Source organism: Macrobrachium nipponense, chromosome 9, assembly GCF_015104395.2.
Source record: "Macrobrachium nipponense isolate FS-2020 chromosome 9, ASM1510439v2, whole genome shotgun sequence".
Taxonomy (NCBI): Eukaryota; Metazoa; Arthropoda; class Malacostraca; order Decapoda; family Palaemonidae; genus Macrobrachium; species Macrobrachium nipponense.
In genome coordinates this window covers 24,049,656-24,065,623 of record NC_061110.1, presented here as the reverse complement: position 1 = coordinate 24,065,623, position 15,968 = coordinate 24,049,656, and the positions used below count along the sequence as shown (strand labels likewise).

At 35.8% G+C, this 15,968-nt stretch overlaps 1 protein-coding gene across 2 annotated transcripts in view; it reads left to right on the top strand.

Annotated features, from left to right (window-relative positions):
• LOC135218300 (chondroitin sulfate N-acetylgalactosaminyltransferase 2-like) overlaps window positions 1-15,586 on the top strand; it is a 34,742-nt gene extending 19,156 nt beyond the window's left edge. For both annotated transcript variants that reach the window (XM_064254520.1, XM_064254519.1), the window contains exons 5-11: window positions 12-95; window positions 648-812; window positions 953-1,139; window positions 1,428-1,664; window positions 6,470-6,661; window positions 6,918-7,072; window positions 9,637-15,586. In XM_064254520.1, coding sequence (XP_064110590.1) covers window positions 12-95; window positions 648-812; window positions 953-1,139; window positions 1,428-1,664; window positions 6,470-6,661; window positions 6,918-7,072; window positions 9,637-9,895 — 1,279 coding nt within the window. In that variant the 3' untranslated portion in view covers window positions 9,896-15,586. The remainder of the gene's footprint in view (window positions 1-11; window positions 96-647; window positions 813-952; window positions 1,140-1,427; window positions 1,665-6,469; window positions 6,662-6,917; window positions 7,073-9,636) is intronic.
• The last annotated feature ends 382 nt before the right edge of the window (window positions 15,587-15,968 follow it).

Here is a 15,968-nt window from a genome sequence, read left to right as displayed (position 1 = left end):
AGCCATGTCGTCATGGTGGATGGCCCATGTGGGGCCATCATACAACACCAGGTTGCACAGTCTGAAATTACTCAAGGAATTTCCTTAAATAATGAGTAGGTCATCAGGTTTCTAAATGGACCTAGTTATGAACAGTGCTGAAATATAATGCTAAACAATCTTTGCCTGAAATATCCCATAGGGGGTAGTGCCGTCAGTGCACCTAATACAGTGCACTTTAGGCCTTACTTAAATTTATTTGCAGCGTCCCTTCGGCCCCTAGATGTAACCTCTTTGTTCCTTTTACTGTACCCCCATCCATATTCTTTTTCTTCCATCTTGCTATCCACCCTCTCCTAACTAGTTGCTTCATAGTGCATTTGGGAGGTTTTTCTCCAGTTACATCTTTAAAATCATCTTACTGTCAATCTCCCTGTCAACATTGAATGACCTCATAGGTACCAGTACTTGGACTGTGGCCTAAAATCTATATTCTATTGCCTGAAATGTCACTGGCATGAAGCATATCTTCTAAAAGCCAATACCTTAAGACCTTACAACAGGTCTTAAGAGACATGATGCAGGTGGGTTACAATAAGGTCCAAAAACCCTGCTGAATCCGTCAAAATATATCTTCTTGAGTTTTTACCATTTCTTCTTTATTTCAGATATGAAGTTGTGGCTTTTTCACACTTCACCTGGTCAAGAGTGTATCCCTCCGAGCTTGGTCTGGGAAAACGGGTCGTAGAAAAACCCATAGGGTTCAGACGAAGAGATATTTTAGCATCACTCACAACAGCGCTGGAGCACCTTAACACACCTGTACCTGCCAGGTAAGAAAACTTCCTTATGCGAGTGATTCCTTGAAAATGATATTTGTGGAAGATAAAAATAAAAATATTACACTAAATTGCTTTTAACAAGAAATATACATCATGTATTAGTGTTATGTAATTTGTGTATCTCATTACAGATTTACCGTAGATGATTTTGTTGAGGGTATGTATCGGACAGTGCCAACTAGTGGAACCCAGTACGAATTGGTTTTTCTAGATCGTCACGCAAACCGCACAACACATCAGTATCGAACCATCACACTCATGAGACCCTTCGCTCCCCTCACTGTAGTTACAAGAGTACAACAAAACACAAAACAGCTGGTGAGATTATTGTCTTGTACAGTAACTTGTGATATTGTCAAGTTCTTCTTAGAAGAACTGATGATAGCCCTCGTGGATTTCTGTTACTTTTTCAAGAAGTGTCCAGCATCCATGCCCATGGTAGTTATGATACCAGACAACTCCTAATAATTCAATTCAGTTCTTAAAAATATATCATGATAAAACACATTCCTTGACAAAGTACCTTCAGTTTTTATTAATATTTTAGGGCAAAATCCTGAAAAAAGTTAATATTCCAAAAGTCACAACAATTTTATTCTCATTCAGGTCAACATAGTCCTGCCCCTATCTGGACGCACCGACACTTTCCGAGGATTTATGGATAAATTAGTGGCTGTTATACTACGGCATGATCGCCGTGTCTTCCTTACTGTTGTATACTTTGGTCATGAGGGCTTGCAAGAAGTCAGAAATATAATCACGAATGCATCCAAAGAAGCCAAATTTCGACACATTAAGTTGCTCACCCTCAACGAAACTTTCTCCAGAGGAAAAGCACTACAGGTAAGTTAGAATTCAGTTGGCGTAGTTTACATAAGCTAGATTTTACTGCACATCGTTCCCAAAACTGCTCAAATGTGAAAAGGAAAAATGATCAATCAATCACTTTCAGTGTCACCCTTGGGGATGCATAGGGCCTTGGTGAACTCATGCCACCACATTCTGTCCTGGGTTAACTCCTCAAGATTTCCCCAACAGTTATATCATATCCTGCTTCTCGCCTCATTGTCCCCAACCACTCTCCTTTGTTCTAAGTTTACCTCTTCTACCAAGAGCAACCCACCCCTATCTCGTACTGTTCCATCTTTTATACACATGCCCCAGCCATTTCCAGCGTAAGAACCTAATACTATACACATCGACCAGTTGCACCCCTGTTACTTCTCAAAGTTTATTATTTGATATCCTTTTTATCCAATTAATTCCTAGTAAGGTAGTCTCCGGGTTACAACGGGGTCGGCTTACGACTTTCCGAGGTTAAGGCGCTTTTCAATTATATTCATCAGAAATTATTTCCAGGGTTACAACGCATGTTCCAGGGTTACGACGCCTACAACGCTCATCTGGCAGAAGAAATATGACATCAAAAATGCAAAATAATCAATATTGGAAGTTTTTTCATGAAAAATGCAATAAGAATGCAGTGTACATAGTTTTCAATGCACCCAAAGCATTAAAAGTAAGGTTTTCTTAGTATTTTTTATGATGTTCCGGCTTACAACGATTTTCGGGTTACACCACGTCTCAAGAACGGACCCCCGTCGTAACCCGGGGACTGCCTGTACGGGGAAAAAGAATGCAAAAACTATGAAAAGATAAATGTGCACATTAACCTATGGTTGCACTTCTGGAAGGTGTTCCATCACCATAATTCGTGTGGGGAAAAATGGTTATCACCCTGTAACTCTGTACCAATATTTCATCCAGATCAGACACCAGTGAATATCTTTTGATTCACCTAGAACATTCACAGAACATACGTATATCTGCACAATTTATCTTTTAACTTGTCTAAAGGTTCAGATATAAATATTCGTTGGAAATTAAAGGTACATTCCAAATTATCATAACCAAGCCACCCCATGAATATACCAAAAAATTTATCTCTATGCCCAAAGACATTTGAATATCCTCTGATTCACTTTGAATGCCAAACTAAAACATAAATCTGTAGAAAAATAATTATGATTATTTTAAAGGTAGAAATGTTCTGGTACCTAATCTGAGTGCAATCTGAGCAAATTCATGAACAAGAAAAGAGTAGAGATAAATAAGAGAGTAAGTACATAGACAGTTAGTTACCCATATGATGAGTCAGCAGTCAGGAAAAGGGACAAATTCAACAAGGACATCCAGGAATGTTATTTGTTACAGGGTTGCTAAATAGTCAGTGTCTGGATAAGGGATAAAGTAGTATGATATTAATGTAAATGATATGGTAGATATGAATATGAGTACAGGCGGCCCGCGGTTAACGGCGCAATCGCTCAACGGCGAATCGGTTTTACGGCGGTCGTCAAAAATATTCATTAAAAAAATAAGGCATTTTAAAGGTATCTTTACGGCACAATTTTCAGTTAACAGCTCCGCTAGCGCCGTTGTCTAACGAGTTCATACATTTGTAGAAATGCCGTTCAGACCATAAAGGTTATGCAAATTATATTAACAAATTTTATGGAGAGTTAATACGTAGGTATTAGGGTAAAATATATGCCTCTGACGCTGTTCTACGCCGAAAATATCGAGTTACATAAGTGCAAATTTAGCTATGGATGTGTCGATTTATAAATGTTCATGCTTTTGTTTAAAATGTGTATGAAAATGTATGAAGTGTAAGATATTTTCATTTCTGCACAGAAATGTGATACAAAGGCAGCTTTTGAAATTGCCCTTCACGTTATCAAATACGATGTTTTTTCATGGTCTTTCTTGTGAGCCACCGTCTGCCGCTCTTCCGAAAATATCGATTTAAAAAAATTGCAAATTAGCGATCGATGTGTCGATTTTATAAATGTTTATGCTTTTATGTTTAAAATGTGTATGAAAATGTATTACGAATAGGGTATTTTTATTTCTGTACAGAAATATGATAAAAAGGCAGCTTTTGAAACTGCCCTTCAAGTTATCGACTACGAGTCTACGATGTTTTTTCACGTTCGTTCTTGTATGCCGCCGTCTGCCGCTCTTCCGAAAATATCGAGTTAAAAAGAGTGCAAATTTAGCGATCGATGTGTCGATTTTCTAAATGTTTATGCTTTTATGTTTAAAATGTGTATTAAAATATATTACGTAAAGGTATTTTCATTTTTGTACAGAAATAAGATACAAATTAAGGCAGCCTTTGTAACTAGGCTCCACGTTGTCAGGGGATGTTTTTTCATGTTCGTTCTTGTCCGCCAGTTCCGAAAAATGCGTTGTGTTATTTTATTAATTATGCATCTTTTGTATTCTCATATTATTGTATTTTAAAATACTACGGCAAATTTAAGCCAGTATTCCGCGGAGCGGCCAATGTTGTGGTTTGAAATCAGCTGATGAATACGAGTTTGTTTCACCATAACGCAATTCTGAGAATGCTCTTGCTTTTAGTTAGCATAAACGAATATCTTAGATACTTGACTTATATGAGACAAAGTTATTTTTCCTTATACAACGTATTTTTAGGTGGAAATATTTATTGAATATATCTCGTTGTGAATGTGAACTACTTTTTTTTCGTTAACAGGTTACGTTGGCGGCATGTTTATTGCGTAAAAAATTACTTGATTCCGTTCGCTATAATCCTTTATATCATCGTAATACGAACTTTACGTTATTTATCTTATATCGGCGTGAAACCAACAGTAAAATGTGTTCTTTCAAGCACAGTAGTTTTGATTAAAATGATTTTATCCCAATTTTATCTACGGTTGTGTTTGATGGCATACGTTTACTGCAGTTTTATCCTTGTTGCCGATGTACGATAATAGTCATTAGCAGCTTGAACAGTTTTCTCAGCTTCAGTTATAACTAGGTTTAAATTTAACAGTATATTTCCCGATTGATCTTTAATCTATATTGATCTTTGATCTATAGCGAATAAAGTTATTACATTAAGATATCTCAGTTCTATTCTATACATAACGCCATTTATAACAACTACGGTAATGTTGTACTGTAGTACGTTGATTGAAATACAAGCCAAACGGATGTTATCCAGTTCGGTTGTACTTAGAAAAAAAAAAAAAGTTTCTCGTTCGGTTGTTCATGGCTGTACACGTTCACGCAACGAGTATAACGTTAAAACCATAATTTCATCATTCTCTTTTGCTGTTATTGAACTTATGTAACTAGAAGATGGATAAAGTTAGGCCATTGTAATTTGATCTCTCATAAAATCGGACTATCGTAAGACTAATGATGTAACTTGAACACTACAGCTACCTGTACACTGTATAAACTTTATTATATCTTTACATAATCTAGACACCCAAAGGATTAAAGCTAGGCTTTTTTCACTTTACAGTATTTACAATGCTATAACGTACTGTACAGTACTACTGCACAGTGAATTCTATAGTAATATACTGCATGAATATAATTTTACTTATTGCGCCGTTGTGGGATTACGGCGCCTTTGACTGGTCTAGAGTTTCGAAAGAAGGTGTGCGGTGGCCGTAGGCTTTAAATCGCTTAGCGTCTAAAATCGCTTGGCGTCGGCGGCTAGGAACGGAACCCCTAATAGTAACATTTAAATTTTTGTGTGATAAAGTTTTTAAAAATATTATTGTTTTGGAAAGTCGAAAATACTGAAAAAATTTGCTTAATTGACTTGTTTCCAAAAGTTGGCATTCTATTTAAATTTTGTCTATTCATATATGTGTTTGTCAGTTTTGACCTGGATTACCCACATAGAGATTTGGCACTGCTGGCTATCCATCAAGTATCCAATGGTCAAGCAAGTGTGATTAATTCAAGAAGAGACAAATTACTCCCATACGGTGGTCATTTTGTTTGGGAAATACAGTAGTACATACTTCCATACTCCAGTGATGGAGTTGATCAACTTCAAGTCCTTGTTACAAGATTTAGTACATACAGTTCATCATATCTAGACAGGAACTCATCTCATAATACTTTTAATCATAATTATCCTTATTTTTGGGAAAACATGAAACCATAACTTAGTGCAATTTTTCCTAGACAGTAACTTTTTGCACTTTTTGTAGATGTGAAGGGCAAATGTAAATAGTCACCCTACAGTTTTTGCTATTTGGAAGTAAAGCACTGTGTAAGATTATTATACTGAGTATCATTTTGCTTGAATTACAGTGTAGTACTCCTAGATACCAGGCAAAATAAAAATGCAGTAGTTTAGTACGTATGTATACAGGTAAACTAATGAATAATGTGATGCAAAGTCAGATTTGATGATAATTTGACCAATTTTAGATTTTTTACAGACCCAAAAGGTTAATGTTATGATGAGTATGTATCATTTGATGTTCTACAAATTTTTAACAATTCAAAACTTTCATGGTAAAAAATACTCAAGACAAAACAAAAACAAACAAAAAGCAAAAACATTTTCAGAATCATTGTTTTTTATGGCCAGATTCTGCTGGTCATATGCAAGCTTGAGTTCTTGCTCATGGGCAGCCCATGAAAAATAGCTACTCCACCATTGTTGCTCCTTTTATTTCTAGTTTTTAAATACTAGTATGATAAATTGTCATAGAGAAGAAAATACAGCTATTCTCAGTTAAGAATCTGTTTTTGTTGAGTTGTTCATATTTGAAACTGTATAATATGTACTTGATGTTTTGCAGGTTGGTGCCACCCATTGGTCAAAAGGTGATGTGTTGCTCTTCATGTGTGATGTTGATGTTGTATTTAGTACAAGATTCCTCGAACGATGCCGTCTGAATGCGTCACCGGGTCATTCTGTGTATTATCCTGTGGTTTTCTCACTTTATAACCCACAAGTGGTGTATCCACTGCAGGGTAAACCAATACCTCAGGTATGTCTTGTAGCCAGGTACCATGTACAGTATCAGTTACATGGACATGTTTGATTTGATAGCATTACAGAGTTCTGCTGCAATTTGAAAGCACGTACAGTATGTGTGTGTTTTATCAGACTTCAAAATGAACATAATTTATGTGCTATATGTTGTTGGTTGCTCTTATACTTAAAGTTCATGATTTGAAACTATAGATTTGTGTACTTAATGAGTACAGTACTTTTGAAATGGTATCAGATTTTAATTTTTTCAGGAATTAGACCAGCTTGTCATCTCTAGAGATACAGGGTTTTGGCGAGACTTTGGGTATGGAATGACATGCCAGTATAGATCAGACTTCCTTAGTGTTCAAGGTTTTGATGAAGACATTATTGGTTGGGGAGGAGAAGATGTTTTACTCTATCGCAAGTAAGTGTTCATTGATTTCATTATAAAGGCAATATGCCTTCACTATTAAATTTTTTTAACTAGCCATTGTAATTTGGCATACATGACCCATTTTGTTTTTACAGTGACAATATGTATCATCAGAAACCCATTAGTGTACTGTAACATAACCTGTCTATGCATCATGAAAGAATTCTAGATGCATCATTCAGCTCATAGAAGAAAAAGATCAGGCGATTCAGTCATGTTGGTGAATGTGCCTACTAGGAACTTAGTGGTGGTTAACTGAATCGTTCTGTGTCTGTTAACTATATAGTTAATGGTTTTAGTAATTCCCTTTTTTTAAGATTTCTGTGTGTCTTTTCCAGTTTGTATCTAAGTTTTTCTGCTTTTGATACTATTAATTAGTTTTGTGCATAGTGTCAGCAGTTAACCTTATCCAACTGAAGGTAGTTTCCAAAGATAGAATTTTTTATACTTTTTTTACTACAGGATTTCCATACAGCAGTGCCAATGTCAATTTCTTTGATTTCTGTTGCCTTGCAACAATTTTTTAATTATTTTATTTTTACTCTTGTGTGAAATGTGAGTTTCGTATGTGATTGGCAAGGGCTGCTTTGTTTCATATTAGCGTGCTCGCATTTGATATGTTAATTTTTTATATATGTATGTCTCTTTAGTATTATTTTTTTAAGGATTTATTTTAACAAACTTGATGCAACCCAGTACTATAGCTTCAGAATGATACAAGATTCTTTTGTGAATGGAAAGACTCCAAAAACTAAAAGATGAAAACAAATCTAGAGGGAAAACAGAATAAAAATTACAAATGTAAAATAGCAATGAGTCAATTGTTGTTTTATATTTGTTGTTAAAAACTCATCTACGTTTATTCCTTACACATTTCAACTTTGGTTGATACTCATGGAATTAAAATCCTTTTGCCAATATGTAGCATTATCTTCAGCAAATCCGTTTAAATAATTTCTTTCCTTCCCTACTTTTTAAATTTTCTCGTTCTTCATGGTAATAAATTTGACAGCCTTCACTTTAATGATTGAGAATACGTATTCATAGGAGTCTTTGATGATGTCCAAACTTTTTGAGGTTGGAAATAGATTGCTTTTGCCGTTGTTTCTCTTTTAGATACCAATATCTATTTTGGAGGTGGAGAAGGCAGCATCTCTGGTCTACAGTTATTGACATGTGATATTAATTTCTACACTCAAACCAAGACACTCTTCTTGAATTTAGCAACCTTCAGCCTGCTGTCAAATTTTCAGTACTGAAGTCAGCCAGCATGAAATGAGAGGACCTACGCCAATCTGTCTTTGTCCTCCAATATGAAGTAACAATGCTTGTCTCATTCCAAATTTGATTAAAGATTGATCCTGTTAATATACGAGACAATGGGCTTCATTCAGTTTGCTTGGTTTCCTTCAGAAAGATTGCAGTTGTCATGGTTAATTGGGAAGTTCACTTTTGGCTTGTCATTCTTGAACTTCTGGTTTGAATTTTTAGGTCAACTCCAACTGATTTAACCTTAAGAGAACCACTGACTTCATGCTTTCATGGGCCTCCTTTACAGTAGGATTGAACTTCCTCTGGACCTTGTAAGGTCTTTACATTCAGTTTCTCAACTCAAGATACAGTTGTGTTTTTTCTTAGATTGAAATGACCTCTTGAAAAGTTATTTGGTGATGGTTTACTATCCCTTCCGCTTTTAGAATCCTAAAGTTGACTCAACTTTCCTAGAACTTCCATTACAAGTTCCTTTTTTCACAAGGTTGCTCTTCTTGCTGCAAGTAATTACGACATCAGGATAAGCTAACTACATCAGAAAGTTGTCCTCTTCATTTCCAGAACCATCTCATTCTTCATAGGCTAACAATTTGTTCATCTCCCATTGTTACATCCATCATATCAGCATTTTAGTCTACATGTTTGACCTCTCATTTTCTTGCTAGCATTTTTCCAGTAATCACTTCAAGTCCAATCCAAGACCCCTATTCCTCAAGGAGTTGTGAGATTTTTATGCATCTCTGCCCAGAAGCTCTCCTCTGCCTTCAGATCCATTTTACTTTGTCAGATCAGGCTATGTTAGATTAGTAATTGGTTGTTCTGAAACAAATATAAATTTCTTAAACTAATTTTTTTAATATAAGACCATTACTGAACTGAATTGAACAGCTCCCAGTTCTACAGCAGTGTTTTAGTTGGATCAGACTACCTGTACCCCAAAAAATCATTCTTGTAACTATCAAGGCCTTATAGTACTGGAGGCTCATGTGCTAATGCACCAACCTACCTGTCCCACCTAATCACAGTTTGCTTTTACAATTGGAATCACATGTTTTGGATTCACTCTGTATCACACAGATAGGATGTGTTAGAGTAATAAGTTTCTATTGAAACAAATTTATTTAATGTATAGAGTATATATTTTCTTTCTTTGCTTATATTTCCAAATTTGTTCTGCATTGCAATAGGAGGGACTGGATAATTGTGTTTATATCATTTAAAGAATATTGTATGACTTTGCAAGAAAATATTGAAGAATTTTAATTAACAATGCAAATTCTCAGGTACGTTAAATCAAGATTGTCAGTGATTCGTTCCACTGATCCCGGCATCTTTCACCTGTGGCATCCAAAAGAATGTTCAACTGCTCTCTCAGCTGACCAGTATCGTGCCTGTATCACCTCACGCGCCCTTAATGAGGCCTCTCATGCTCACCTTGGTCTCATTGCCTTTAAGGATGATCTTGGAAAGCACCCACTTGGTGCCGGTGCATTGACTGGTGCCAGTGCTCTTGAGGAACAGCAGCTCAAAGCAGAAATGTAGTTTTGAGTTTAGAGCATTGCACAGTGGGAGTGAAAGTACAAGCATTGTGTGCGTAGATTAATGAAACTTTTTGTCTGTGGCAAGACTTTTCAAACCTGTGATTGTTTTGTATTATGATGCCTATATGAAGTTTAATTTTTCAAAGGCTTCGATCTATTTTCTGTGATGTACAGGATTTTGATTATTTCATTATACTGTATTCTTTAAAGCTGCATATTATTGAAATGCTGGGAGTTGCAGTAATAGTCCTGATGGTGCAAAATTAGGGTAAGGTCTTTGTCAGCATTGCTTTGCTTCTCATAATGCAAAATTTGATTGGAAAAAGATTGAAAGATAGAAGGTACCCTTTGCTGATTTTGGGTCAAGTTAGATCTCAAGGTAAAGGAAAATGTGTTAAGACTAGTGGTATGTTGAGCAGCCCTAAGTGAAATCCAGGAGTTATTTTTTATGAATTTATTTTTCTGTAAGGAATATTTCTTTCCAATGATTTTAACATTATTGAGATGTTATTCTTAGATTTTAAAGGATGGTACCTATGTCATATTCCAGATGTACATGTTTTCATGAATTTATTTCAAATGTAGCATTCTTTTCATTGAATGGCATGTGATTATATTTTTGGCTTGGAATTTATGTTAGTATGAAATATTAATGTTGGACTGTAATCATTCAGTAATATATTGAAGTGCAGGTTTCTTAAAATTGAGATAATAGGCCTGAATTGAAGCCCACTTATGGCGTTAATCTTCTTTTCATTTAGTGTTCTCTTTCTTGTTGTGGTGAGTTCTTTTCATGGTATATTTTTTAAGTTATGGGCATTGAGAATTGCCAGAGGTATTAAGTTGTACTGTAAATTAACTCAATGATAGTTAGATACTTGCCATACTTAAGAACCATACTTGAAGAACTGGTCCTGTAATAAGACAGTGTCATTAGGAACACCTACAGTTCTCTTTATGTGAAAGGACATTTAAATTAGCAAGCTGTTGCCATTTCACTGACATATTAGATTTACAATACCTAGAGTTATGACTCTTCTGTCTGATTGTCTTTAGTCCAGCTACTATGAATAGCATGTGTATTTGCTGCCAGGGACATTTAAAGGCTTAATTGGTCAACAGGAAAAAGCATAGGTGGATCATTTTTTATAGTAGAGGATATGGAACAAAGTAAGCAATTTAAAACATCTGTCTTAATGGTGTGAAGAAATTACTCCTGAGATACAGGTAGAAAATGAAAGACTGCCATAGTTTACTTTACATTGATATCCTACTAATGTCATTTTCTCATTATAAGGGATCAGAATGTGGAATGTGTTTACTGTGATTTTGTCATAATAGGAAGGTTTTGATAAGGAAGGATAGATTTGTAAAAACCTTTCCTGCATTATACTACACAGTGTAATGCAGATATATTTCATCATAGCCCATCTCTTTACAGCAGCCTTATTGTGTTGCCAGTGTGATATCCAATATAGTTCCTTCAGTTCCACTTGTCAGAATATGCATTCCCCATTCCTCATTTCCCCTGGAGGCAATTTCATTCTTTGTTTCTAGTTTTCTTTACAAATCTTGTAATCTTTTTCCCCAGTTTTTGTGCATTTTAACTCCATCACAAAGATTCATTTACTTGGGATTTACATTGATATGTCATCTGCCATAGTGTGCTCCTCCTAAGAAGTGATCCGTATTCTAGTCATCGTTAAATGACATCTTTTGGGCTTACTCCTCCTATGTTCCTTTGGCAGTCATCTGGATCATTTTCTATTCTCAAAGTAACTGGTTCTCCACAGCAATTTAAGCTTGGGGTGAGATTGTCAGCCTTGGTGGATCTGGACACTACCAGAACTAGTTAATGGAGAAGTGTTAACAAATCTTGATGGTGGTGGGATCAAGGTCTCCTTGCTGTAAAAGTTCCTTTTATGCCACCAGTGACAGAATTGTAATTGTTTAGAGACACCTCATGCAAGGTATGTCATGCTGCCCACATGCAAGATTTGTAAACATCAAGCAGATTGTCCGCAGAGAAAAAGACCTTCACATCAACCTGTTATGAATCAAAGCAGTATTCCTAACTCCTCATACTTTATCTGAGCTTATCCAGTGGAAGAAGGGACAGGTCAGATAACTCCGCCACAGTGGAGCCACAGAGATCCTTGCACTGTGTCATCTTGCATGTATTCTCTAGGGCAGAGAGGGAAAATATGACACTAGTAACCATGTTTGTACCAGGAGATAGTCAACACCCTTAGTAGACAGGATTTAGTTCTACCCTTGAATTGCTACTTCAGAGTTAATTCTTCAAGGTGCTGTGGAGATTGTGGGGAATTTTTTATAACTTGTTTGTCATACATCTGAACAAGAGGTCATCCAAATTTTGTGCAACATTGCACATCCAGCCACATGGGGATGTAGCACATTTGTGGTTCTTGGGAGAACGTACAGGCTTATGCCTTTACCCTCATTTATCCTTTCTTGTATAAAGTTTATTAGTACTTAACCAATTCCACCGAAATTTGATTGGGCCCTTTGTTGCCCCAACAAGTGTTAATGGCCCACCTCCTTCTCCCAGTGAATATCCCCAGTTCCCTTGTGAGTTGACTGAAACTGCTATATCAGTTGGACTTTGCTTATCCATCAGAATCTGAGTCACTTCAACCTTCATGCTTGGAGGTTATAAACAGTAGCAGATTAAAAGATTTCTCAATAAGTGTACTGCAGCTTGCCATTCTAAAGTGATGTCTTAGGCAACTGATTCAACAGAAGAAATAATGTGCTCCTAGCCTCTGTAGCAAGAATAGCACACATTTTGTTCTTCCTTAGAGATTCAAGAAAGTTATCACTTATGGCATTCAAAGTTTATACATCTGCCCTAGTGCAGATTCTACGTAGCTGTTCTGGTTACTGTAAATTTATTGTTTTTAATGAAACATGAGTGATTTTTTGTTAAATAATAGTAGTATTTTATTTCACAAACACATCTTTGCCTGCCTCCCTAACTTCCATTATTGCAGAAAAAAAAACAGACTTAAAGAATGACCAAAATGTTACTAGGGGCATTAAGAAATGAGCAATACTTATTCTTATGTGCAGTTTTTGGAGGTTGTACAGGATATTTTGAATAAGTAGGACATTTGTTTCCAGTATGGTCAAGTGACACTTGTCTCTTAGGTATTTCCTTACCACTTCAATGGTATTTGGGTTCTCATCCTTTTAGTTGTTTATGGTTTTTTTCATTGTTTCATTAAGAAAATAAGTGAAGTAGAAATGTTCAGATACAGTACTGAGGATTTTCCATGGTTGTGTTGATCTGAGGTAATGCTCATTTAACATGTTTCCATGTAGTATTTTGGTAACCTATCCATGAAGAATAAGTTTTCCTCTATATACTATTTATCTCAGTATAGTAGTGCTAGTTTCATTATTTAGTAAAAATAATGAATTTTCCCATCAGGAAACCAGTATGGTTATATATAGTGATGTGAGTAGTTAAGTTCGGATGGTCTTTTTTATGCATGTCAGTGCTCTCAAACTTAATGTTTCCAGAGAAAAATCGTAAACCTCTGCATAACTAAATTGTTTAAATACTGTACCTCTGTTTATTCATCACAGCACAATACAGATACGTATTTACTCTTCTATAGAAATCATGGACATGAATTTATAGTTTCCTGGCTGAAGAGTGAAGCACAGTGATTCTTAATAATTAATTAAATTTTTTTTCAAGATTCTCTCAAGAAACTCTACTATCTCTACCTCCTTCCATATTACCCAAACCTTTTAGTTTGTTTTATTCTTTTCCTAGAGTATCTGTGTTAATGTAACTAGTCATTACAGTACATAATGTATGCAATAATATGCAAAAATATGAATGATGTAAATTCATTTAAATGCTTATCATAACCCCTTCTATCAATATTTTATTTACAATAGAAAATTCATTTGTTCATGTGCAGAACAAATCTTCAGTCTTAACATTAGGATAAATTTTCTGTCACCAGCTGGAAACTGGTTAAAAACAATGAAAAAATTAAAAATGCAAGGAATCTGTGGCATCTGATACTACTTAGTTGTGGGGGAAGCAAATCAGAGACCACGCTTGAACATTGTGACACATAAGTCTTTCTTCAACCAGCTTGAGAGCTGACGTCCGCTTTGCTCTCCTCCTTCCCAAGCTGGTTTTTTACCTAAGCCTGTACTGTTGTTTCATATATCTATTTTCCTAAGAAGTCCTGTGAGCATCAACGTATTTGATCCGCCCTTCCAGGATTCCTATGTTCATGCCTCCTCTGGAACAGATGCAACTTGCAGTAGATGTACCTCCAGGCCCATTCCTACTGCTTTATCATTAGCTGTTTTGGGTATAATGCTTCCCAGTCTCTCTCAGGAGGAATATTAACCCTTCAGGGGGAAAGGGGAAGTCCTTAGTTAGCAAGTTTGTAATTTGAAATATTGCTTGGGATATATTGAAACACTTATGTTCAGACATTTGAATGTTTTATTTCCTCTTCAGTGGTATATTTACTGACTGTTGCTGCTTAGTAGGTTTTAGTGTGAATTTTTTTCTCCATTTATATCATTGTTCTTATTTTATTTCAGCAACAATTTCTGGAAGTGTGGTAATATTTTAGTCTTTGAGATTTTGTGGTTCGGGACGTTTGAGACGTTACGGGTTCGTGTTGAAGACAAGACTTTTTTGAGAACAACATTTAAGGGAGGTCGAATCTTTTGACATGCAGGTTAATATTTTACTCTAAAATTGCATCTTTTTCTTTTTAGTTTATCATTTCAGGAGTTCATTGTTTGTGATATGAGTTTCTTCCAATTTTTACATACGTATTGGCCTATCTACACTGTCTATATAGCCCCAAAGGTAGCCATGCCTAATTCTAGGATTATCCCTTTTATGGTGATCTGCTGATATGTAGTGTAAATCTTTAGTAGGTATGGAACTAGAGACCACACTACACCTTTCAAAGTTCCTTCATAAGGCAGTTAGCAGTAACTGAAGTTCTGAGCCTCTGTAATGAGTATTGGAGGTTTCGTGAAAATTTGAGGACAAAGTTTTTGGGATTTGTTTGGTAAAAAGGGAAGAAAAACTAAATTTGTAAGGTAGACTGGATGAGACCAGGATCCCAAAAAGATAAGGTAGTTTCTGGCTCCCTACTAAGTCAAACATTTCTGATTAGAATTGATGGGAAGGGAATCCTCAAACTGTTAAGATTTTTTTTTTTTTTTTTTAACCATAGGAAAGCTTTAGTGCAGTACCAGTATCATTCATTATTGTAGTTTTACATGAGATGTGCAGGTTATGAACATTACCCAAACATCTGAATTCCTGTAGACACCCTATAAATTTTCGAGATTTGGACCTACGTACTGCCTTCTTCAAATTCTTTGGAAGTATGTATGTTGTGATTTGCAGTCTTAAGTATGTAGGAATAGAAATCTTCCAAATTGAGGGTAGATATTTCAGGAGTAGTGAAGAAAGTTGCCAAAGGCATGCAATCTGTACTTTAGGGGTTTAGGTTGGTGCTTTGTTTGGAATTGTCCGACATGCAAGTCCTATTTAATAAGAAGTCACTTGAAGACAATATCTGCAAGCCTGACAATTGGATATTAAAATGCAGTTTTATCATTTTTACGATTTGCAAAATTACCTCATCTAGGTAGACAATGAATTATAGGAAAAGTCCCTTCAGGAAAGTTCAACCTTCTAATTAAATCATTGGATATTTTAAATTATTCCACACCATAGATCATTTGGAAATGCACAGTATGGGTTATAGAGAGAGCCATTCTCTACCTAAATGAAATAACTCTCAAACTCCAAATGGGACCACTAACAAGGTTGGGTTTTTGTACAAGTGTACAACGTACCCTTCACCTTATGCGAGTTGTCATGCTGGCATAAAACCAGCTGAATCTAAATTCAGTTGATAGGAAGGATAACCCTGAAAATAGATACAGATATGGGCTTGTTAACACTCCTGTCAACTTAACAAGGCTGTGTCTAGTTCACCAATAGATTTAGCAGCAGCACCAGAAGAGTTAGCGGATGCTAAAATTTGTCT